The sequence below is a fragment of the Polypterus senegalus genome, chromosome 6, assembly GCF_016835505.1.
Source record: "Polypterus senegalus isolate Bchr_013 chromosome 6, ASM1683550v1, whole genome shotgun sequence".
Lineage (NCBI taxonomy): Eukaryota > Metazoa > Chordata > Cladistia > Polypteriformes > Polypteridae > Polypterus > Polypterus senegalus.
The window spans coordinates 126,391,964-126,417,335 of NC_053159.1; the positions used below are offsets into that span (position 1 = coordinate 126,391,964).

General features: G+C 40.5%; 1 protein-coding gene across 1 annotated transcript; it reads right to left on the reverse strand.

Moving 5' to 3' along the window:
- Positions 1–1,849: 1,849 nt before the first annotated feature.
- Positions 1,850–23,455, reverse strand: asl (argininosuccinate lyase). Its single transcript, XM_039757091.1, has 17 exons — positions 23,327–23,455; positions 23,127–23,189; positions 22,035–22,229; positions 18,860–18,943; positions 17,640–17,696; positions 14,175–14,272; positions 14,005–14,082; positions 11,540–11,617; positions 11,275–11,327; positions 10,688–10,750; positions 7,751–7,865; positions 5,768–5,852; positions 5,618–5,677; positions 4,861–4,944; positions 4,581–4,661; positions 2,691–2,797; positions 1,850–2,581 (listed from the first exon to the last, which is right to left on the reverse strand). Exons 2-17 carry the CDS (start codon positions 23,139–23,141, stop codon positions 2,404–2,406), a joined length of 1,431 nt encoding a protein of 476 aa, XP_039613025.1. The 5' UTR covers positions 23,142–23,189; positions 23,327–23,455; the 3' UTR covers positions 1,850–2,403.
- Between the last annotated feature and the right edge of the window lie 1,917 nt (positions 23,456–25,372).

The window sequence follows — 25,372 nt, forward strand, 5'->3', positions numbered from 1 at the left end:
GTCGTTTCATTCTATTCAATAAATAAAGTGTAGCTCATAAATTCCTGTTTATATTTGAACGCCCCTCGTAATATTAATAATCCAAGTAGAAGACAGAGAAGAAATAATAAAATAAGGTAGGGTATTGTGCTAAGCTTCACAACAACATCAAGAATATTAAGATGATGTACCAAGATGGAAAGAGTGAGACACACACAACGAATGAAACTCAAGTCTGAAAATTGGCACGTTTATTTAACAAAGAATGATCCACAGTCTTACTTTCAAAAGAATCCCCTCCCTGCTGTTATGGCCACAGGAAATGCCTCTGGAAGTTAACTGCTACTGAAACTAGCACTGTTTCAGAAGTCGCATTTGCTCTTCTATCGTTCTCCAATCATCTTGCAGAGTTGCCTGTCATGTTTTCCTTCTTGACTACCCGACCTCCCCCATCTTCTGTGAGATTCTCCTTAACCAATGCCCTGGGAGTTTCCATCTGCCTTCTTGAACCTTCCCAGATTTGTGAAAAATATTATGCAAATGTTCCAGGGGTTCACAGAATGCAAAGCTCAGTGTAGCTAAGTGACATTTCACTGTCGATCACCCATTGAACCCCACTTGACGTCAGGGCAATATGCTGGTTACTACAGTGCAGTTTGCATCCATGACCAACCACCCGTGTGTTGATGCTGTGCTATCGCTTGTGATTCACAAATGAGTGCTCATCCATACTTAGTGCGTTGATCTTTATGTGCGTGCCGATTTGCCTGAAAGAAATTTGCTTTAACATTAACCCATGTGGAGTTGCGGAGAAATGTATAAATCTGTGCATTACCTCACGTGCTGTAAGGGTATTCAAAGTTTAGTGCAAGGATTTAGGAAATAATTAATTGTGGCAAATCATTGTTATTGCAAAGCTGCATTTTCCCTGTGGTCAAATAAATAACATCAGCAACAGTTTTATTACATGATTGCTCCATCTGCACAGAAAAATTAAATGCACAAGATTTGGTACGAAAATTATTTCATCTCTGTCAAATTGATATCTTTCCACAAGTTAATTATTCCAAAACATGTAGCCTTTCCCAGGATGTGTGTGTCAATTTCTACACACTTCTGGAGGCTCCTAGTGAGTAAGGACAACTCATGACTTCTGTTAAATCCTGAAGTTAGGAGTAGTTTTTAAGAAAAAAAAATCAATAAAACACTTTTACTCCTAAGAGCAGGACCTAGATTTCTGGGCCAGTTTGGACTATTTTCCTACTCTGAGACACATTTACTCATTTAGCGGACTCCGTTGGCCAAGGATTGGCTACAATTGGTTACAATTATTTTGCAATTGGAGCACAGGCAGGTCAAGTAACTTGCTTGTGGTCACACAGTGTCAGTAGTGGAATTTGAATCCACAACCTCAAGGTTTGAGGTCCAAAGCCTTAACCACTACACCATACTGCCTGATAGAAAACAAAGAATAGACACTAAATAAACATGGGCAGCAAGCATCCAATACAACCTGCACTGCAGAGGCCCACATTTTTAAAAATTCTGATCAATACATTTTCTAATCTTTTGTTGACATATACCTATATATTGTGGCAGATGGCTGGGGTCCCTACCCAGCCGGGATGCCTGGACTGACCAAGAGAGGGTCAAAACCACCAATGGACCACGAGAGGGCAGCCACCCTGGTTTACAAGGGGGCCACAGAAGCAGAGCTGGGAAGCTCATCCCTGTTGGGGCCTGTGCCCACTGCCAGGGGGTGCCCAGAAGATTAACGAGTCCTGGAAAGCAGCACTTCTGCCACAACCAGAAGTGCTGCCGGAGCTAAGTCCAGGAACCCCCAGAGTGCTTCTGGGTGCTCATACGGCATTTCCACCACACCAGGAAGTGTCGTCAGTGAACTATCAGGAAGCACCTGGAGCACACCCCGGGGTGGTATAAAAGGGGCCACCTCACTCCTGTTGATGAGCCGGAGTTGGAAGGAAGGAGATGGAGCTTGTAAGGAGGAGAGTAGAGGCGAGAGTAAATAGAAGAAGACGAGAGTAAAGAGAAGAAGAGACTGTTGGTGATAAGGCATTGTGGTGCTGTTGTTTAAAATAACAGTGTGTGTTTTAGGACATTTGGTGTCTGTCTGCCTGTGTTAGGGGGCTGTCTTTCCACAATATACTGTATATATATTCTGTTTTCTTTCTAAAATCTCTAACTTTCTGTATAGCATGTATCATGTGCAACAAACAAGCAGAAAAATCATAAAGTACCTAAAATTACCCAATTAAAGCTTATTCTTTACAAAAAATCTCTCAGTTATTTACTCAAGTCTGACAAAGACCAGGTATGGTTGGGAGTGACCATGAAATTTACATAAAGATCTGTTCTGTAAGTCCACACAGCAGGTTTTTAAACCCAGCACCACCATCGAAGAACTCATAATAATGGGCTAATCACATCAAACTTTGGCTTTATATTATGTTTCAGCAGCCATTGTCTGACTTGTTCAACCTGAGCCATCACACTGCTCTTAGAGGTCCCGCCTGCTGCCTTGTACTGCTCCACACTGTTCACGTAGTTCCACACTTGAGATACACTGTTTTCAAACACTGGGCTGTCAAGAAAAATAACAAAAGCAGAAAAGAAAAACTGTTCACTCAATGTGACCATCTTTCAACTCACTGCTAGCTCAGAGCCATGCGGTCAAGACCACAAAAACAAACCTGATTGTTTGCAGGTCTTCCACAGTCAGCTGATTGAGGGGGATACCTTTAGTTTCAGACAGGCGGACAGCATGTCCAGAAAGACCATGGGCTTCCCGAAATGGCACCTACACAGAGCACAGGGCACACTCAATGTTAATGGCCAACATTAGCAGTAATCATATAGCCTTCTATGTAATAATCTCCAGTGTGTGACTTAACAGCTCCATCTCAGAAAAACACCGGTCCCTGGAAATATGGGAAGAAGAAGTATGGCATATGGCTGGTCGTTTATCCCGGCCAATACCCCCAGGCCGCCAGATGGAGCCCTCCCTGCAGCATGGAGGTGCCCCGAATGCCAGCAGGGAATTATGGACATTGGAGTTTTCCTTTACCGCCCTGCTGGATACCACAGGGGCTGCTAGAAGGCGCTGCAGGGAGGAACAGCGACTATTTGCCCTACACCCCAGAAGTACGTCCGAGTCACATGGACAAGGGGAATGACGTGTTTCCGGGTTGAAGACAAAGGAGTTTTTATCTGACCGGGAAGTGTTCCTAGTCACATGGACAGAGAGAGCGAAACACTTCCGGGTCAAGGACTATAAAGGACTGTGGGAAATCCCCAGATGGGGAGCTGAGCTGGGTGGAAGGGTGGCAACGTGTCTGGGAGTGGAGGATTGTATTGTTATTGATTATTGTAGTGTTTATGAGTATTGTGGAGAGTAGGGTGTTTTGTGCACTGTTTATTAATAAAAAGTCAAACTTTTGGACTTTTACCTGGTGTCTGACGTATTGTCTGAGGGTTCAAGAGGATGATAGCGCCCTCTATCTGTCACAGAGGTAAAAAAAAAGAACACCAAAATGTGTGTGCTAGGTTAACTGGCAGCTCTGATTTGAACCCAGGATTCAATGTGGTTCTGCGGATATAAGCAAGTTGAGTGCCACAATCAAGAATTTGTTCTTGTTTCCCACCCTATACTGGTGGGATAGCTTTTAGCTACAATGATCCTAAAGTGAATTAAAGTTCAAGTAATAGAAGGATGAATGAATGAGTAGGTTAGAAACAGTGAACTGCAATAATAGTACTCTTGCAATAGACTGGCCACTGGTAAACACTTCTACTGCTAGAGTAACATCAACTGGCTCAGGCACTGGCATCATGCATAATCCCTGACCCCTACTACTCCTTTAAGAAAATTCACTGCTGGAAACCTGTCCATTCAAACACTCCTGAAAGCCAAGGGACAAAGGGGTATTGAGGGCTTTTAAAGAGAGCCACCCTGTCCAAAAAAGATCTCTAGAACTTGGCCAGAAGTGGACACTTTCATGAGAGAGTATTTAGGTGGCACCAGATTGGGTGCACCACTCCACCTACCAGAAAGGAGATTATATTTTACCTTTGTCTTATTTTTTGTACATTAGGTTCTCCCTTGTATTTTACTCCTTTTTTACATTTTTTTTAAAAATATGCACACCCTTTAACATTTTCTGGTTTCATCATTCTTGGGATGGAGAGACTCTGTGAGGATGAACTGCTCCTTTTTTAAGATGGTACTGCTGAAATTGTTTAGTCTCAACCTGGCATGAGTTTGAGTGATGCCAAGTAGCCAAGTGATAACCCAGTGTTGTATAACAGAATAGAATTCTACGGTAGAATTGTGATAGGTTTGTAAGAACTTTTTTAATTTCATTTGCTTGTTTTTTTTGCTGACACTTAATATCAGAAACTTGTTCTCAATCAATTTTCTCATTGGAAACATTTACTTTTATTTGAGTCACTTTCCAGAAAGGTAACTGTTTTACTCAAGTATGGCCGTTGGGTACTTTATATAACACTGCATGGATCATTACCACTGAACTGCTGTTTAGCCATAGGGTGCAGCTGTGCCATTCAATCAAATGAATACTCACGCCTTTGCGGACAAGGTAATAGGCCAGATCTGTAGCCAGCATGTCAGGACTCAGGGCTGCCTCCATAGCCGATGGATTAACCTGCCAAAATAAAGCAGACAAGCAAAGTCAGTCAAGAGGTAGGGTAAAAGACAGCAAAGTATAGAGCTATGGGCAAGGATTCTTCAGCAGAGTTCAGGACCACACTTTAAAAAGTGAGTCTGACACACTTGAACTCTTGGGAGCCTCTAAAAAAAACTGGAATACTCCTCAGTTCCAAATTGTACCTTAACCTTTTTACCTTCAGTGTGGAAATAACTCCTGTAGCCACCTGCAGCACTGCACACATGGTATCAAAGCTGTCAAACATGGCTTCTTTATCCTCCTGGATGGAAACAAGTTTAGAATTAAGCATAGTTTGTCATCAGATGATGGCCATGACAATTAAAAAATCTATATGAGGGTTCTCTAACTTGCAAGGGAAAACTTTGGGGTTTCTGGCAGGATTGGCACTCCAGCCACTGTAACAAAATCTCACACTGTTCCATTCCATTTGAACTAGTGTGGTGCTGAATCGTCACCCCTTGTACAGCTGCAGTCGGGTTCTAATTGGGATCCTGAGGTGGTTCGTGGTGTGGTGAGTGCAACAATGTGCTCTATCAGTGCATACTCCCAACCTATTATTTATATGTCAAACGTTTCTTTAAATGGTTAGCTTTTCACATTGTGGTGGTATTTAGTGTAAATATGAAGGGAGCCCCCTGGAACTGCAGACATGCAATCACCTGGGTTCCTCAGCCTGCTAGAATAATAATATTATATCTAACTACCCAGAAAGTTTTTCTACTCCAGCCTGTACTTGCATTAGGTGGTGTTTTTTTTTTACTGTAGGCTGCTACAACGGAAACAGAAAATCAAAGTGTAAAGAGAGGTGAATGAATGGAACAGAATGTGTTTCATTGAGTGTTAAAACCATTATAATTTTAAATGAACAGAGTAAAATTTTATATTCTACAAAAGGTCAAAAAAGGTGGTAAAGGGTCTTTGAATTCACATACTTGCAGATCTTTGTTGTAAGTGCTTGGAAGGCCTTTCAGGGTCATGAGGAATCCAGAGCACTTGGGAAGAAATAGAGCAAAAATACAGAGGTCAGGTATCTGGGTGAGTCCAAGTTATTGGCAGTGCAATCAAAGCCATACTGTCTGTACCCGGCCAAAGGTGCGGCCAGCCTTACTGCGGATGAGCTCCAGGCTGTCTGGGTTCTTTTTCTGGGGCATTAAACTGCTTCCAGTGCTGAAGAGAAAAAAAATGTTTGGGGTTAGCTTTGGCTTGTGATTATATGCATACGGAGTCCAGTTTAGGATTTGTCCACCCTTGTGTCAGATGGCAGCTCTCTTTCATTCTGTAATAAGATAAGCAGGTTCATAAACTGACATAAGACTACAAATTTCCTACTTTAATCATCACCCCTTAGCCGCTACGGGACCCTGAGCAATTCACATGACCTGCCTGTGCTTCTAATGTAAATACAGAGATTGTGAGGAGCAGCTGGCATCCTTACCTGGCCAGGATGCCTTCAAGTTGGAAAGACGGGGGAAGATCATGCACAGGGAATTATCGTTAGATGGCAACCCCCCGTGGGTTGCAGCAGTGCCTCGGATTCCCACAGGGCATACTGGGAATTGATATTTTTCGACTCGGCCCTGTTGAGTACCGTGGGTGCCGCCAGGACGTGCTGCAGGGACTGGGGAGCCCTACTTCATGGGGCTTCTGCTTTACACAGAACTGCTTTCAGACCACATGTATGGGACATTGGAAGCTTATGAGAAGGAGTGGAGGAGGCAGTGACCTAGAGATGAAGAGAGTGTGAGACAGAGAAGAGGAAAAGCATTTCTGTGTGCTGCTTGTTGCTGTACTTGTGATTGTGGCATGGGAAACACTTACAGAGAAGAGTTTCCCATGAATAAATACTCTTTTGTCCTTTAACTTGTGTCCAAGCCTGTTTGTGTTAGGTGTTTGGAGAGCTGGAGCACCCAATGGTGGCCACAATATACATAAAGATTTGTTTCATGGAAGCCTGTTTGCAAAGCATTTTGTGCAAGGATAAGGACCTCTGTATACAGAATGCATTATTAAAGTGGCTTATGACAGTGTGTATAGTTATAAAATGAAAATTGATTGCTTAACTTGAGCTGTAACACTTTTCTATATGCTGGGTGCCATGTCACTTAAGTTTCAGTCAGCCAGCATTCAGTGAACAAAAGTGTGGTTTGGTCATCACCAGGAATTACAACATTCTCTTATTCTCCCTCACTGCTGCCATTGTCACATTAAGAGAGCTGGCACAATGTTATATTGAACAAGTGGTGCCATCCATCCTCAGGAAACATCGCAGTAGCTGGCCATACAATACGGACATCTCTGTATGTGAAATGCAGCAGTGTACTCACTCCAGCTAGTTTCATCACAGGTTTCAGAACCAAATATTAACTGTGAAGGTTTTCCAGACCTTGTTTTTGAAGTGACTACAGCTCTCAAGCTTCCATCCATCCATCCATCCTCTTCTGCTTATGCGAGGTCAGGTCGCGGGGGCAGCAGCTTGAGCAGAGAGGCCCAGACTTCCCTCTCCCCAGCCACTTCTTCTAGCTCTTCCGGAAGAATCCCAAGGCGTTCCCAGGCCAGCCGGAAGACATAGTCCCTCCAGTGTGTCCTGGGTCTTCCCTGGGGCCTCCTCCCGGTTGGACGTGCCCGGAACACCTTACCAGGGAGGAGTGCAGGAGGCATCCTGATCAGATGCCTGAGCCACCTCATCTGACTCCTTTTCGATGCAGAGGAGCAGTGGCTCTACTCTGAGCCCCTCCCGGATGACTGAGTTTCTCACCCTATCTTTAATTGGAAAACCCACACACCCTGCGGAGTAAACTCATTTCAGCCGGTTGTATTCGCGATCTCGTTCTTTCGGTCACTACCCATAGCTCAGGACCATAGGTGAGGGTAGGAACGTAGATCGACTGGTAAATAGAGAGTTTTGCCTTACGGCTCAGCTCCTTTTTCACCACGACAGACCGATGCAGAGCCTGCATCACTGCGGACGCCCCACCGATCCGCCTGTCGATCTCACGATCCATTCTTCCCTCACTCGCGTAGCTCTCAAGCTTTCACAATAAAAACATAAGACAAGTGGGAAGTACCTGTATGCATCTGACAATGTCACAAAAGCAAATTCCTTGGTGCTGTAGATGATGAGATCTTCTGCCATCTTGCTGAGATGGGTGGCACAGAGAGATGCCCAGAAGAGGAAATCAGCTAGAGGGAATGCAAATAAATACATTACATGTCTCTGCCATTCATGTATCCCTCAATATAACACAAAAGGAAAGGAAAGCACAACATCCATTGTAAATGTTGGGGCAAGTGCCAGAAGCGCAATTTAAAAAAGGATGTAGCAAGGCAGCAAATGCATTCACAAGGTAAAAAGACAATTAGAGAGAGAAATAGAGCTCTGTGCTCTCCAACTGCCGAGAAGAGATGGTCTATTGAGTCAGAATGGTATCCACAGGCAAGAAGGAGATGCGGCCAAAAGAGGCTACCTGCACAGTGTTGACTTGTGATCACCACAAAGTGGCAATCAGGTTTGCTTATCTATACACAAAGTAAAAATAAAAAAAGTCTCCAAAGTCTCCACTTTCCCTCACAATGTTCTTCATCTGGACTTGAAGATTTTGACTTTTGCGGCTCCTTTCAAAATGTCAGAACTGAAGTTTAAAGAGGGCAGACCCGGACTGACATGGAGTGTTGGTGAAACATACTTCAAGACTTATAGAATGAGAGGCCAGATAAAATGGCCAGATCACCTGCCACCTTTGTCAACTTTTGTCAACCTCCATAGTATTGTGGGAAAGACTTCTTTCCTGTTTATCATTTGCACACAATTTTCAGTAAGCAAGTCTTAATGGTATTTTAGCAAAAAATGCATGCATTTTGCATCCATAATAATGGATAACAGACATGTGGATTAGGCAACATAAGTTACGTAAGAATTGTTTTCTGTTTTTCACATTGTCATTGGTCACTATTGGATCCCACTCAATCACCATCTTTATCAAATCCTTTCTTCAAGGAAAATTTGAGATTAAAATTTTTCTTGGCCACTGCTACAAACTACATGTGGTAAGTAACATATAAAAATAGTCTTTGGGCGGAGTATTCTTTTAAACAACACCACCTTTGTGTCCAATTTTGCGTATTTATTATAATGTTGATTACAAATTCATGTGTTCTAATTTTCAAAAAATTCAGGTGACCAGATAAACTAGATATGTTTAGTTTCTCTTTTGTGTGCATACTGGTTTCAACGGTTTGGATCTGGTCATTTGTCCGGCCCTGCACCATGTAATTATACTAAGAATGACATGTAAAAAGAAATGTTTTGTGGTTTCCTTCACCAGATGTGCAAGTTCCGTGAAAAACCTGGTGTCCCACCTGCTCCTGCTACTTGCTTTCTGGCCAGTGCTTCTAGGGTAGGCCAAGGCCCCTGTTACCTTCAACTGTCTTAATTAGGTTGGGTCATGGTTGAAATAATTTACTGGTTCTCTTTTCAACAATTCAAACAATGAAGATATCTGTGACACAGTGTTTGCACTGTTATTTACATCTTTGGAGAAGCAGCCATGGTCAGCCATTCCAGCTTTCATAGTAGCAGCAAGCAGCAAATCTGAAAGGAAGGCAGAATTCTAAGATGTTCTGTGATGTTTTAAAGAATGCAAGTGCAGTAACACTTGGGATCAGCACCACGTAATATAACAAGACCAGAAATAAGATATGAAGTAATAGAAGAATATTTCAGCAGCATCAGGAGAAAAGAAAGAGCCATCCCTTAATAAGGTACCAGTCTATCCATTAAAGTATGTACACTCACTCATACAACGCTATTTTAGCATCACCAATTAACCTGGATGATGGGGAAAAAACTGGAGAATGTGGATAAAACCCATGCAGACAGTGACTGTTTTTAATGATGACCCATCTAATGAATGTCATTGGTTACTATAGGTTCTGTAAAGTAAGTGAATACACAACCCTGTTAAATTAATGCTCACAAATTAGTGGGCAATGGCTGGTTTGGAAACTACCATGATCTATTCAGTGAAGCGTAGATATTACCCACTGTTGCACATCCGAGTTTATTCATTTTATCTACAGTTGGGTTTCACTAGAGTACGGCTGACTAAATTTAATATACTTCGCCCAGATTTTTGTATTCCACCAGTATACCCAGTACAAGGGCAATGTTCCTGACTTGAACTGCATCTTTGCAAAGCTGCATGCCATACACATCACACTACCACCTTGTGAAGATAAATGAGAATGCTAAGTAGACTGTTCCCCAGAGAGTTGTAATGACGGAGGTTTCATTTACACCTGTAATGGTTTATTTTGACCCTATAGTTTTATAACATGTATCCTTGTTACACATGGAATGGTGTTAATCACCAGGATTGTTGGTATGTTTTAGTCTCTTCAGACCAAATCAGACCTTTTCTGACAAAGAATCAGTGGTGTGAATAAAAAGGAGTTAGTACTGCGGTATCTTAGGAGTGTGTGTTTTTGCCATTCAATGACCTGTCCAAAAATAAATGCATTAAAATCATCCAAGGAACCTTAAAACATTACACAATTGTCTTGTCAGGTAATGATATACAAATAGAATTAGTCAAGATTTTAAATTACAGAACCAAAGTAGTTACTGATTGTTAGACTAGTTGCAATGAAAACTGCAGCCACAGCTGCCTTACTGGACTTACATTTTGTCACCCATAAGACATTTGTAACAATGGGCATCTATAACACCATGACAGTAACCCCGCCACCCTCTACCACTTCCCTTTAACAAAGTAAAGTTTTCATCTTTCATTGTTAGAAGCTCACAAAATAGCTCTGGGTCTAGCATAGCCCCTTTCCTTATATGTCTTCACTAACCTTCCCTAAGTTTAGAGTATTCTCTGCTTTTTGGTATCTTGTTACCTGAAACCACTGAAAGAGATCCACATCAAATAGCCTCAGGTTTATAGCAAACAGGGACCCCAAACATTAACAGGCACATTCTGCCAAAAAGACGCTCTACATACCTACAAAGTCTCGTTCACTGGTGGCATCCATACTGTTCAGGCTGATACCATCAAAATGGAGCTCTGTCATTGGAGAGAGAAAAGTGAAGAGACGTAAACATCAAAGGGAACATCAGAACAGGTCTACAGGAACTTCCCCTATATGCATACTCAGCATTTATTTAACAAATGGGACTCAGTTTCTCAGTTTAAAAAGATATTGAATAAAATAAGCAAGCAGACTCTAGTTTTACACAACTGGCACATGAGAAACCTGAAAACAAGAATAATTAGAACTGAAACTGAGACAATGGAAATCAAACACTTAGTGGAGGATCCCCCACATTTTGGTGCAGTTCAGTTGATACATTAGAAAGCTTTTATTTCATACAGAGCTTTTCACTGACAGAACTATCACAACGCACTTCACACCACAAACTACATCACAGCACTACAACTGCGGTTTAAAGTACCTAGAAAGCCCTCTCCTCACTAGCCCAAAAGACAGCCCTATACCGTAAGTCTCATTGCCTTATTACCAACTTTAATCACAACTGTCTTGCTTAATAATTATCAGCAGTGCAAAATAAATAATTAAATGCCAATACCTATGCGGAGGAATTCACGATCAATGTTGAAAGGGTTTCCAGCAATGGCCCCACTGTGGTTACAAATTAAAGAAAAGGAACACAAAGAATGTTAATTTTATCCAGTTTTCAAAATATGATAATTTGTTAGAGGGGTACTGGACCTACCAAAAAAATAAATAAAAACATGCAATAAGACAAGTATATTTTTTCAAGAATTAAAATAACAGACCTCTCTTCACATCAATAACAGAACCTCAGGAATTCCTTAATAAAACCAACAAACCTTCCCAATGGCAGGACATTGACACGCAGCATCATCTCCTCAAGTTTCTCTGCATCTCGGCACAGGGCAGCAACGTGGCTACAATCAAACACAAGTTACAAGTCAGTCAGAGGGCAGGACAACAGTCAGCTGTTGTAAAATCGTATAATCATGCAAGGCAAACCCAAATATGTAAGGCTTGATCAGAGGTCACACTCACCCACGTTCTCCACAGCTGATGCTAAGGAGGCAGTTAGGGTGAGATGCTAACCAGGATGAGTTGCTACTCTTAACAGATCTACACAGTGACTTGATGCTTCATTGAAGTTTCATCCAACTGACCAGCGACTAGCAAGGTGACTAGTTTCATACGGTGCTGGGGTCAGTATTCAAATAGCTAATTACATTTCTATATGTAAAAAGTTACTAGGAGGATCAAGGTATTGGGTTTGCTTACCATTGTAGGGTACAATAAAAAGTTTTTGCAAGAGTGTAAGGCACTGTAGTTCTTGTTAAGGAGAAGGGAAAAGATGGATAACACTAGTTTGTGGTGTGTATGGTGTCCATTATCTCAAATACCCACCCCACTGTTTTCCTAAATATACATTCTCCTCACGTGGAATAGAACAATGTATGGTAATGGGTACAAATTTTAACTAAGAGTTTGAAAGGTGCAGATATTAGACAGCCTTGAGCATAATTTGAGAATTTCCAGCATGATGTTAATCTGTTTATGTTTACGAATATGTGTGTATGTTTGTGTGCGCATGTGTGTGTGTGCGTGTTTGTGTGTGTCTGCAGACCAACCAATAGCAATCACATTTGGTAGCTTCATTACAGTCTTGGAACGCTGGAAATCAACTGATGTTAAACAAAATTAGCTACATTTTAATGTATACCACCCTAAAAGTTACCATTTGAAAAAATAAAATATTTCAAATAATTGTTAAAATTAAAAAGCACATGCCGTGGTGTGATATTTTGCATACAAGTTGATAAATATTTTGTATGTCTTTATTTCTAAATTATAACACTAATGTCTATCATTGATAAGAGCAGCAATGGTCTGATGGTGAAGTACCCCTACCCCCTTTTAAGGACTAAGTCTCTCTGTAATTTTATGACAGTGTCAAGGGACGTGCCTTAAACCAGTTTGGCAAGTGATTCTCTGCAGGACCTTCTCAATCAACCCCCACAGGAAAGCCAGACAACTTAGCTGGCAAGCATCAGCTCAACAAATGGTTTTGGGGACAGGTGTGAAAGTTACTGTGTGCCCCATTGGTCTTAGGTTGCATGAAGCCATTAAGTACCATGACATCCAATTGACTGTAGGGTTTGGACATAGAATCTATAAAATTTGCTTGCTTTCCTCCCTCCCTCCCAAACATCACAATGAAGAAGCATCTCTCTGTCACACTATTGCCATGAGGAAGACAACTCGACAGCCATATTGAGACAGGCATGCGGCCTGTTCTGAAGAAAGCTGACCAAAAATTAATTTAAAGTAACTACAAGTCTGTGTGTCGCCTGAAACTACACATCAGCATTTATCAGGCTGCATGGTTGCCAGTATTCACTTGTACTTTGCATATTGTTATTATTTATGAATATTATCAATAATGCATTATTTAAATTGTAACTTAACTCCTGCTTGTCTTTTACTACACCAAATTGCCTGAGGTTATAAATGTAGAAGGGAAGGTGGGAAGAGTTTATATGGTACAATACCTTATAAACAGTGGCAAGTCTGTGAGATTTGAGGCATTCCAACAAAGGCTACATATTAATAATACAAAAGAGGAAAGCAGAGTAATATATTACTCTACCAAGACAAAACAGCGTACAAAAATTGCTTAAAGCATTTTCAACTGTTTACAGTCACTTACACTTATAATGGAGAAAGGTTTTACCAATTATGGCTCTTCAACTTAATTTTCATAAGGATGTTTGAAATCAAACAACTTACTAACATTCTTTTCAGGCCACTCAAGTGAATTGCTTAGGATTACACAGCAACCTGGTGGCTGAAACAGAAAACCCAGCCTTGTGATTTAAAGTAAACTTCTAGTCAATCCAGCCTACTTCAAGTACCTACCTAATACCCTGAAACGTCCTTGACTTTTACTGTCAGTTTATACAGTCGATAACAGCAGTCGTTCCAAGAATGGTCAAGGGGGTCCATAAGGTTTTCTGAGTAATCCTGCAGTGTGCAGTTTTATTACCAATTCGATGATGCATTTCTGAAGCTGTAATGGATGTACAAACACAGCCAATCTGTCCCCTTCATGTAAAAAAAAGTTGTGTCCCCTTTAACCTTATATATAAAAAGCGGGACATAAAGGGTGGGCAGCTGGTTTCATATTCTTGCATCTTCATATGCTGGAAGTGACCTATTGTCAACAGAGGCCAAAGAGTCACTACTGTCTTAATCATAATGGTTCAATTACTGTAAACATATATTTAAATATCTTTACATAAAGTTTTACCTGAGTAACCAGTGGCTCCACCTGATCGGCTGGGCTCTCTGCATGTGGGTGTATCCAGGAAACAGAAAATCAACCTCCCTGGTAGAAGTCACAGACAGATGTTAAAAGACACAAAGAGCAGCCTCATCAAACTGGGAGAGTTTTGCACATAAATAAAGCAGACTGCTTACAGTGATGCCCGCTCCACCATAGTACTGACAAGCAGGTGAAGATGGCCGAATAGTGTGGTGATGCCATCTCTGAGCCACAGCCTCATGTCTGTCACAACCTGCAAAGCCAATTGGGAGACATACACGCTTTCTCAAAAATATACCAGACAAGAAACAATGAGCACATTAGATTATAGTTAGTTGAAGACTGTCTCTTTGTGAGTGCAGAAGTTGGATTCATAGACACTTGTGTCATAAGTTGTTGCACTTCATTTTTTTGGGAGGGCCGCATCTGAAAGACATCAACTTATTCATTGCCAAACCTTCTTATAGTGTAACAGTCTGTCCATATCGGGTTACAAGTGTGTCAGTGTGCCTTCTGTTATACTGCTCACACAACTGCCCTTCATTTCAGTACATGGCACATTTTTGAATACCAGTGCAGCACCATATTTAAACCATTAGGTTTTATACAACCTAATGAGCATTACTTGGTATGATGCCAACTAATACTCAAAATCTTTTTAGACTAGCAGTGTGCAAAGTGTGGTTGTAGAACTACCTGTAATATAGAAGCACGAGTCAAGTGCTCCATCAGGTGATAGTCATTTTATCAGAGTAAAGTGACTTTTAAATCTCCAAGACAAGTGTAAGCAACATCACTCCTGGAGGGCTGCAATGGCTGCAGGTTTTTTTTCCAACCCTATTTGCTTAAAGAGGAGTCAGTTACTGCTGATGAAGCACTTATTGTCCAAGTGACATTTTTCTGTTTCATTTTAGTTGTCTTGCTTGTTAAGGTTTCCCATCCTTAATTGCTTGTTTTAGCCTTCCCTGTTTTTAATTGCTCCTTATTCATGTCTCTGGTGGCTCTTCCTATGAAGACAGATTGGAAAAGCATGGGGGTCATGAAGTCACTGGAAATGGATGTGTGGCGCTCCAGATATCTATGCAAAAGAACAAAGGTCCAAGTCTTTAGAGTCCTGGTGCTTCCTGTCTGGCTATATGGTTGCAAGACATGGGCACCACCTAGTGACCTGAGATGAAGACTGGACTCCTTCAGTACTGTGTCTCTTCAGAGAATCCTTGGGTACCAGTAGTTTGACTTTGTGTTGAACGAATGGTTGTTTATGGAGTCCCGAATAAGGGACATTACCTGCATTTTGAGAGAGCATCAGTTACGGCACTAGGGCCATGTGGGGAGATTTCCTGAGGGTGATCAGGCTCACAGATGGTGCCCCTAATGGTGCCCCTAATATAGAGTATAAACTGTTAAGAAATGTCTGGTATGGCAGAATGAGAATACTAAGAAATCACAGAGTTAGATAATGTGTTTTAATAACAGCATGAATTGGCTTACATTAAAAATAATACAAGTTAGAGCCAAAATAGTGGCTCTCCAGGAACTGAGTTTGAGACACCTGAGTAAACTAAGCACCTGTTGGCTGAGTTTGTATCTCATTATCGTAACCAATACAGGAAATTTGACATTCTGCACCTTAAAAAGGAAGGCAATTAAAATGAAGGTCCAACAAGTATACTCCATTGCCAACAGTAACCAGTTACCAATTAAGAAATTGGCTGTAACAAAAGCCTACAGCCACTGCAGCCCTCCAAGATCCGAGAGAAACATTCCTGGCCCAGAGGGTGAACCCATGATCTTTGAGACATACGACTGCTGGTTCAGCTTCTGGCTTATTGTGAAACCCTTAAGTGAATCATTTAACCTGCCTGTCCAACTGTAAAACAATATATGGAGACTATTGTATTATTGGAGAACATTTATAAAGTTACTTAATGTAGCATTCACTATACAGATTTACTTCAGAAATGCCTACATTCAAAAAATGTACCTGTGTTGAAAGAAATATGCTCTAAAGCAGGGGTCTCCAACTCCAGTTCTTAATTAGTGACCAGTTTTTGCTGCTAATTAACTATTTCCCTTTATTTTAATTGATTTTTTTGAGACTCTGACTGGTGAATTGATTGGTTTTTCCTTAAACGGCACCTAAACATAAATTTGATGTGAAGTGAACAAATAGATGACCAACTAAACTCCAACCTTCATAGAGTTTCTTAATTTGAAGCCAATTCTCGTTGCTAATTAAACCTGTCATTTAATACTATGGCGCTCATTCTGCCATTGCAGACATTTCCAAAACTGTTGATTTTATTTTTTAAGAGCACTGTCAAAATGTTTTGTGGACCTGAGCACATCAACATTACTGAGGTCTTCAACTTTCTTTATTTTCAGTTATTGTGTGATGGACGCAGGTTGTTGTTTATGTCTTGGTTCATTTTGTGTCTTGATATTGTTTTGTTGCTAATTAAGGAAAAAAGACATAATTAAGGGGCCTGAGTCTTAAGTTGTGCATCAATTAAAATTAAGGCAAAGAGCTAATTAGCAGTAACATCTGGTCACTAATTAAGAAAAGTGTTAGAATGAAAACCTGCAGCCACAGTAGCTCTCCAGGACTGGAGTAGGAGATCCCTGCTCCAAAGAAAAAGACATGGCCAAGGCCCTAGGCCCTATAGTAAAGGTCACATTGCTGTATTATAAGTTCAAGTGCTTCTTGACTGCTGGAGGTCAACTGTCCCTCAAGATCCTGGCAGTCCAACCACACAGTTCCAAGTAAACCTCTTGTTAATGCAGATCATCACATGCTAAATTCTCTTCTGTTGTTTGCTTTTCATTACCAACAGACACAAGAAATATTTTGTTATTTATTTTTAAGTTCAACAAAGTAAATAATTCATGTAATTTTTAAAAGTCAAAAGCATAATATAACTTTTTCAAACTCACTTAATCTGAATGAGGGGCACAGGGGTCCAGGGCCTATTAGTAGCACTGGGCACAAAGTAGAAAGCAGCTTTGAATATGACATCACTCCACTGCAGGGACAATTCATGCACACACTCACACTGAGCTATTTTAGAATTTTATATCAAACTAACATACCCTGTACATGTTTGGGCTGTGTGAAGAAAAATGGAGCGCCAGAAGAAAAACACATGTAGAAACAAGGAAAACAATTGCATGATTTGTTATGCCACTGTTTTACAGGCTCAGTTCCTTGGCTTATACTGGCTCCAATAGTACAAGACAAGTGCATTTGTATAGTGTTTGATATAAAAGGTGCTATATAAAATTGTTTGCTTATGTTTTCTCTGCTTTTTTATTTTATCTAAATTTCTGGTTAAAATTATTATGAGTACTAAAATTATTATTAATTATTTTCTTCTATTTATATTATCAGTTATGAATCAGCAGGCACAGTAACAAATTATAACAGGCTACTGGGGTCTCTGATTTTAAGGACAGAAAGTGCTATGGTGCGGTTGGGGGTACCTTACACAGAAAATTCATTTTTTAATTCAGTGCTTAACAAATAGTGTTGTGGTAAGTGACTTTCTTTAAAATAATAATAAAAAAGTCAACTTTTCTAGATACACTGACAATACAACTTGAAAATGCAGAAGTAACCATACCTGGTCATTTCGGCTGCGTCCAGTGTGCAGCTTTCCAGCTGCGTCTCCTATTAGCTCCTGCAAAAAGATGACAATGTAGAGTGTGAGAGTGGCAGGGAAAATGCAAGAGTTCTACAGCACATTAAGAACAATCTTTCTAAATATCTTGATAAAGAGTAACAAATCAGTGAAATTAGCACAGAAAAAAGGCCCAACAAATAACCTAAAACTGAGATGACATTTCTTTACCAATGAGCTTTTGAGCATTACTTTCTAGTATTCCACCCATGAATCCCCCCTTGTAGGAACACAGGCTAGCTAGCAGCATGCTTTTGATGTACCCCAATAGATGTCACCAAATAGATGTTTCCATCCTTCTCCCAGCTCTGGACTCCATACTGCTCAAGGTGCACTTGGTCTCCAGTGGCTAGTTTTAAAAATGTTCTCTAGAATGGTTACAAAATTGCAGTTGGTTTGCCTCAAGCTTATTATGACATCTGCTATTCAAATCTGGAGTAAAACTGAAAGAAAATTAGGCGATGTACCCCAAATGGAACATATTCCAACCCATCTTTGATAACCTTGCATTGATATGAGGAGATCATTTTTCTGTCTGGATGCATAGTGGTTTTGGTACACTGGGTAATCTGTTTGGGGATTCACATTCAAATATGCACCTTGACGATTTGGAAAGTGACAATTTTGAGTCACCAGAGGTTTCTTTAGACTGGGAAAGAACATAGCTATGTCCACCTTGAGGAGACTGAGATAGTTGCTAAAGTTGTTTTATACAGATACTGACCCTCAGAAGCACAGTAGCACTGTGCTTAGCAATGCTGCCTCATGGATCTAGCACCTTGGGTTTCCAACCAGTGGCTTGTTGCTGTCTGTGTGGACTTTGCACATATTTCCCAGGTGTGAGTGGGTTACCACCCCCATCCCAAAGATGTCTATGTGAGTTTAACTTGATGTAAGTTTAACAATATTCTAAATTGACTCTGTATGACTGTGAGTGCTGGTATGTGTGTGATTGAGACCTGCAGTGCATTTGAAGCCCAGTCCAGGATTGGTTCCTGCTGTTGAGACAGGCCTCCAGCAAACCTACATTGATTAAGTGGGTTTGAGAATGTTAGTTATGTTCACCACTTAACCTGCTAGTCATCCAGTTCAATGTAGAAAACAAAGCTAAGAGGTGATTGGGTTTTCACTTGTATTTGGTAACTGGGAGATTATATGGTTACCTTCAGTCGCCGCTCATTGGCTGTGTGAATATCTTCATCTGCTGCCTGGATCTTAAAATTCCCCTTGGACCATTCTTCATATATCTGCAAAATGTAGAAAGGTGTCAGACGTAAACTCTGCAACTTCATTCCACTGCAGGTCTCAATTACACATATTTTCATTAAATGAGGGGGGAAAACACTTAAAATGTTGCTATTTATAAAAGCTTTTGAATAACAATGAGACATCTAATAAAAAGACCAAAATAACAAAGGTGCTGAAAGCCACCATCCACCTACATAAGGCCATCCACACAAGCCATAATGCTTCTGTTGTTTCTAGATGGCTCTGGGCTGCCTCAGTACTTTCCATGACAGGCCACATTTACAGTGAAGTCTGCTAGGAATGTTTTCCCCTTAAACAAAATGGGCAGGGGTTGCTTGATGGTAGCAATATTTACAGTTTTGTGGAGTTCAGAGGGACACAGCATGATAGCAAATTGAATTCTTAACTTTCTTCATACACAATAGAAACAGCATTTTCCAAATTGAATTCAGGCTCCTGCAAATCTGGGGGATAATGAATAATCCATTAATGTAACAGCAGAGGAAGTGAACTACCTCAGGGATCAGGAAAACACCCACAGAATGACGTGCCAGAGATCATACTCAAAGTAAATCGATCTATTGTGTTCAGTCATATATACAACAAGGAGGCAATAACTAATTTTGGTTCCCTATATTTAATATATTTCTTGAAGAACTGCTAAGAAGCCCAAAACAAGTGTCCCCTGCACTATCACACCACATATTGCATTCATTAGCCTGCTTAGCCATTCTACCAACACAACTTTGCAGCCTAATTCTGATAACTATGAACAGGTGTTTCCAAAACAGGTGATCTTGGCAGCCATTGGGTTTATTTTGGGCTACTTTTCAAAACAGACACTTTTATTTGGCTATTTTCCAAAAAAAAAAAATACAGCAAGGCTAAGTTAGTGTAACAAACAGCCGGGATGCCCCTTAAAAGGAAGGATGGGGGAAGGCAGCTTTTCTAGGACACTGCCTACCCAAGATGCTAGATGGCAGCTTTTCTGGACTGCAGTGGTGCCCTGGATTCCCTCTGGGTACTATGGGACATGTAATTTAATACCACAGCCCTGCTAGGTACCGTGGGTATCGTGTCTCACCCATAGCCTGGAAATACTACCAAGTCACGGGGAGGAAAGCCCAGAAGTACTTCCGGCTGAAGAAAATTCAAGTTCTCCATCTGACCTGGATGTGCTGGCAAGTCACATGGATGAAAGGACAGAAGCACTTCCGGTTCGGACACTATTTAAAGAACTGTTGGGACCCTAGCAAGCAAACAAGCCAGAGTTGGGTGGTTGGTGGACGAAGCTTGCTGGGAGGTGTGGGGGAGAAGAGAATTGTGATTATTGTATTTACTTGATTGCGTTATTGTGGCTGTGGTGCTTTGGGAGCGCTATACAAGACGAAAATAATTAAAAACAACTTCTTAGTGCTTTTAACCCGAGAGTCTGTCTGTTGGGTTTAACAGGCAACAGTGCCACCTAGCGTCCACACTGGATCCATAATTTCTACATTACAAGTAATTCACTGATTCTTGATCAAAGCCCCCTTTGACTGTCCTGCTCATATCCACCAAAAATACATCATGCCATCATCAGCTGGGTAACACGTCATTGAGCTTATGCACAGGCAACTTAAATGGACTACTTGGATTCTGAGGCAAAGCTGCAAGGTGTAATAATAATTAGAATTTTGCGGTTTCTCTTCTAACCCACTAGGCCAAATATCTATTGGTTCTGACCACTTTGCATCTACTCATTTATGAGTCTATGACCAATACGGACTAACATGCACACAAATTGTTAAAGGTTTCAATACGCCTCTTGGTCTATCTGTACTATTTTTTTTCTTTTGAGACGCTTCGCTCGCCAACCACACCCTTGTCAGCGCTATGCGCCAGCTACTTTGCATCTCTGCTGCACACATATGTGGATTTTACTTTCACCAAACAACAAAACTTTTAATTCTCGCAGATACACCTCTTCATTGGGAAGAAACAATACTTTTCCCCGATGGCAACATGAATTAGACGATCTACAAGTCTCCAACTTAAAGTTTAATTCCTGTGACAGATAGGGAGCGCTGTAGTCCCCTTGGACCCTAGGACCAGACGCCAGACAAAAGTCCAATAAACTCCACCTCCACTATACTCAATAAACAATCCTCAATAATAATAATCGATAACAATAATCAAATCCTCCACTCACAGACGTGTTGTCACCCTTCCTCCCAACTCCGCTCATCTCTCTGGGGTTTCCCATAGTCCTTTATAGTCCTTGACCCAGAAGTGCTTCTGATCCCCCAGTCCATATGATTTTCCAGCACTTCCGGGTCAGGTGAAAACTCCTCTTTTTTCTTCAGCCCGGAAATACTTTATTTCTTCCATCCTCGTGACTGTGGTGTACTTCCAGGCTGTATGGAAAATATAAGTCTCTGGGCCTCCCTGCAGCGTCCCCTGGTGGTCCCAACGTTATCCAGAAGGGCTGTGCATTAAAACTCCAAATACCATGATGCCCTGCTGGAATTCGGGGCATCTCCACGTCGCAGGGAGGGCTCCATCTGGCGGCTTGGAGGTATGGGCTGGGATAAGCTGCCGGCCATAGCCCATAATGCAAACATTATTTTCATTATCTTTTCAATGTTCCATTATTTCATTGAGTAATAATTTCCGTTTGTTTGCTCTAATGCGATCTTTACTATAATTTTTTTAAGACTTTCGAATGTTAGTACTTTCATAATCTCTAACCTGCTCTGCACGTATACCACGCCAACGTTTTTGACTTCTTTACGACATTCTATTTCATCATCTACTCTTTGTCTTTTATTTCCGGCCCTAGGCGTGGTTAAATCTCTTGGCACAAAGCCTTGTCTCGCGGGACGTGAAAGTGTCTCTCTGAGAAAATCATGTCTTGCCTTCTTCCAAGATTTTTTTTAATAATAGAGAGAAATATAAAGCACCTTATGATCAATCGTACAATCCAAAACTATTAAAATACCTTTGCATCTGATGACATCATTAAACTATGTGTAAAAAAAAAAAAAGGGGCCCTTTCAGAAACTCAACATGGATTTCCCACCGATGCTAAGAAGAAAAGAAAATCAAGACCTTCTCCATTCCTTGTAGAATCTGCTCCATTTCTTCTTTAGTGAGTAGCCCAGCTTTGGCCAGTGCCTTTGAATAGGCTCTGCTGCCTTCAATGTCAGCTGCCCACATACGCTGGTCATAAGGGATGGAAGCGTTGAACTTTTCCAGTATGGGGTCAGTTGTTCCAACAAATCTGCCACCCCATAATTTTTTTTCCTGCAAAACAAGTGTTAAAGATTAATAATGAAACACGTCTGTAGAGTTAGCAATTATCATCACAAATTAAATTAATAAAATCAGAAAACCCAGTGTAGCTTTGTATGAAATATGAAAAAAAGAGTTTTAAACTAAAGCAATAAAGTGAAATGGATGTGGTGACCTTGGCAAAATTATACGAAGTGCCAGCTGGTAACAGACAATGCCAAATCCTTTCACACTTGAAAATACAGTTAAAAGTTTTACTTGCATATTTTTAATTCAGAGTTGTAAAAGAGCAAAGCACAGGTTTCTTTTGCATCGTGGTGGCATTCTTTCTAAGTTCAATTGTTACAATGCCTTAATCTCCATTTAAACCTGTCCAGTGGCGGCTTTAGAGCATGTGTAAGTCATGTCCAGTTCTGTATGTTGTAGTCCTGTAACCCATACGCTACCATCAAAGTACCCCTGCTTCCCACCACAATCCAAAGATCTACAGACCGGGTCAATTACAGGTATACATAAGATCTATATGGAGTAATTTGTTTACCAAAATAAAGAAACCATTCCACCAAACGGTTACAGTGTTAACATGACTGCGTGATCATAAGGTAGATACAATAACAGAAAACAGCGTCTAAATCCATCGCAAAACCAGGACAAGTCAGGGATTTTTAGTTTTCATTTTACTCATCTGTGCTTCACGGGAATTTCCCCCTATGTTCGTAAACAGTTTTCTCGTCTTTTCTACATGATAACCGGGAAGCGTTTAGAATGAAATAAACACAATTGTCCACATTCTTCCCGGTAGTGCGGTAAGTGGAATATCGAGTTTCAATCGAGCAGTTTTAAAAGAACAGACTGACAGCGCCAAGCAGACTTAAAAACTGAAAGATTAGCGGTCGTTTTAATATTTACCTCAGAGGCAGACATAACTGGGATTGGTCTTGCGTTGTGGTTTTGAGATGACTTCTTAGATCCCTGATGGCAAAACATAATTATTTACTAATTTCAAAAGACGCCGTTAAAAACATTAATAAGTAAAGAAATGCAAGGATAAAACGATCAACACCGAAGTCCTCTCCGAACGTTCCACACTGAGATTATAAAATACATACTAGCTGATGTGTCCAACGCTGTCTATTGCGAAGTTGTTCCCTTCTGGACACCTCAAATGTCTTCCTATTAGGCACAAACGTGTGCCTCACACAACCCAGCCCTCTCTCTCCTTCTCACCCAGCCAGCAGTCGAGTGAGTTACTCCGCCTCCTCTCAGTAAACCGGGAAGTTCACTGGCCTCGCCTCTCCAATCGGGAGGCGACTTAGACATTCGTGGGCGTGTCCTACCTTGTAAAGGCGAGGTTTAAGACGATTAGACACTAGCAAGAGTAATAATAACAACAATAATAATAATAATCTCAAAACAAAGTAAGGTTGTCATAGCTTTCAGATTGATACACTGGTCACACGCACCGGAAAGAATGTGTATCAAAGCAGTTGAACAGAAAAAATTATTTAGGCACTACTGTAGTGCAAAATTATCACTGCTGTCTGAAAGGAAACGCTTATAAGAAAAACTGCTGCTCAAACTCTCACATTTAAAAATAGTAAGAAAACACTACTGAATGGTGGGTCTTATTTAAAGGGAAAACCAAAGCCTTCTTACAAAAAAGTGAGGGAAAAGAAATTAAGACTTATAAAGTGTTTGATAGATTAAAGCATGAGTATATTTGTAAAGTGTTGGAGAAAATATCCTAGCCTGGAATGATTATAGGATAGATAAAGGAGATTTACCATGTCATGTCTGGCAAAGTAGTAGTCAATGGGCAATTAACAGAAAAAAAGGGTTGAACAAGGGTGTCTGTTGTCAGTATTAATATGTATATACTGCCTGTAACGGTTACTAGAGAAAATCTGAAATGAGAGAAGTATATAAGGCATATTTTATATTGAGAAGTAATGATAAAGAAGCAAAATGAATTGTGTACATAGATGATGTTTCCATCATATGTAGATATAAAACTTCCATTAGGAAATAGCAGAAAAGTTTTGTGCACCTTCTGGGTCAAAATGAAATATTAAAATTGGAAATATTTGAAAATAGGAAATTGGAAAGAAAATCATAGTTAGAAATGAAAACAATGTAAAAGCAGTATGTTCTGGATGCAGAGCTGAAAGAGTGGGTGAATGGAGTCAGCTATTTTTACTTTACCAGAATCCAGCATCAGTTCTTTCTTGGTTCTTGAGTGACCTCGGTAGCATTACAAATGAGACTTTGATATGTAGAAAAACACACAGAGATGGCAACTCCAGTTTGTGGACTTTTTGCCAATTATTTTAATGAGACAACAGTGTACATACAATACTGAGTTACACCATTTCACTTTATTTCTACACCTCCCCTCACTAGTTGCTACTCTTTCCTTTTTAAATAAATCAATACACTTTATTAGTACTCTCTCTGGCATGAACTACCATTTACGATAAAAGGGAAGGGATTAAAACACTAGGAATACACTTTGGGGAGAAGAGAACAGGAAAAAAGGACTGTCAAACTTCTGGATTTTTGTAAACTGAGGAAGATAACATGAGAAGCAAAAGTTTTATTATTTAAAGCAATAATAGTTCCAAGAATGTTATATCTGGCACCAAATTATTTACCAACAAAAAAGATTTCTGCTGAGATTCCATTTTTTTTTTATTTTTTGGGGTACACTCTATGAGCCTTTACTAAGACAAAAGTAATTTTGGCACAGGCTAAAGGAGGGAAATATTTCTGAGACTTAAAATAACCTGTTAAATCTGTAATAAATCTGATAAAAAGAAACAAGGGGAAAGCTGCCTTTTTGGTGAAATAAATGGTTTGGATAGGTTTAAGACAAGGCCGGATTAAGACCCCGACAGACCCCTGGTGACTTAGCTCCTTAATATAGAGTTCATTATACCGTAGTGTTGGTGCCGAGCATCAAAATAGATGTATTTGCTGGTCTTTACATGGCTCTCTCAGGTGGCTCCCTATCCTTAAAAGAATTTCTCGCCTTTTGTCACACTAGTTGGAAAAGCATGTGACTTTGCAGGCTTGCCACTTATATACTGTAAGTGTCCCTACCACTGGTGACGTAATATCAACTCATAATTGGGTGACTTGTTTCTGGCTGATGTAAC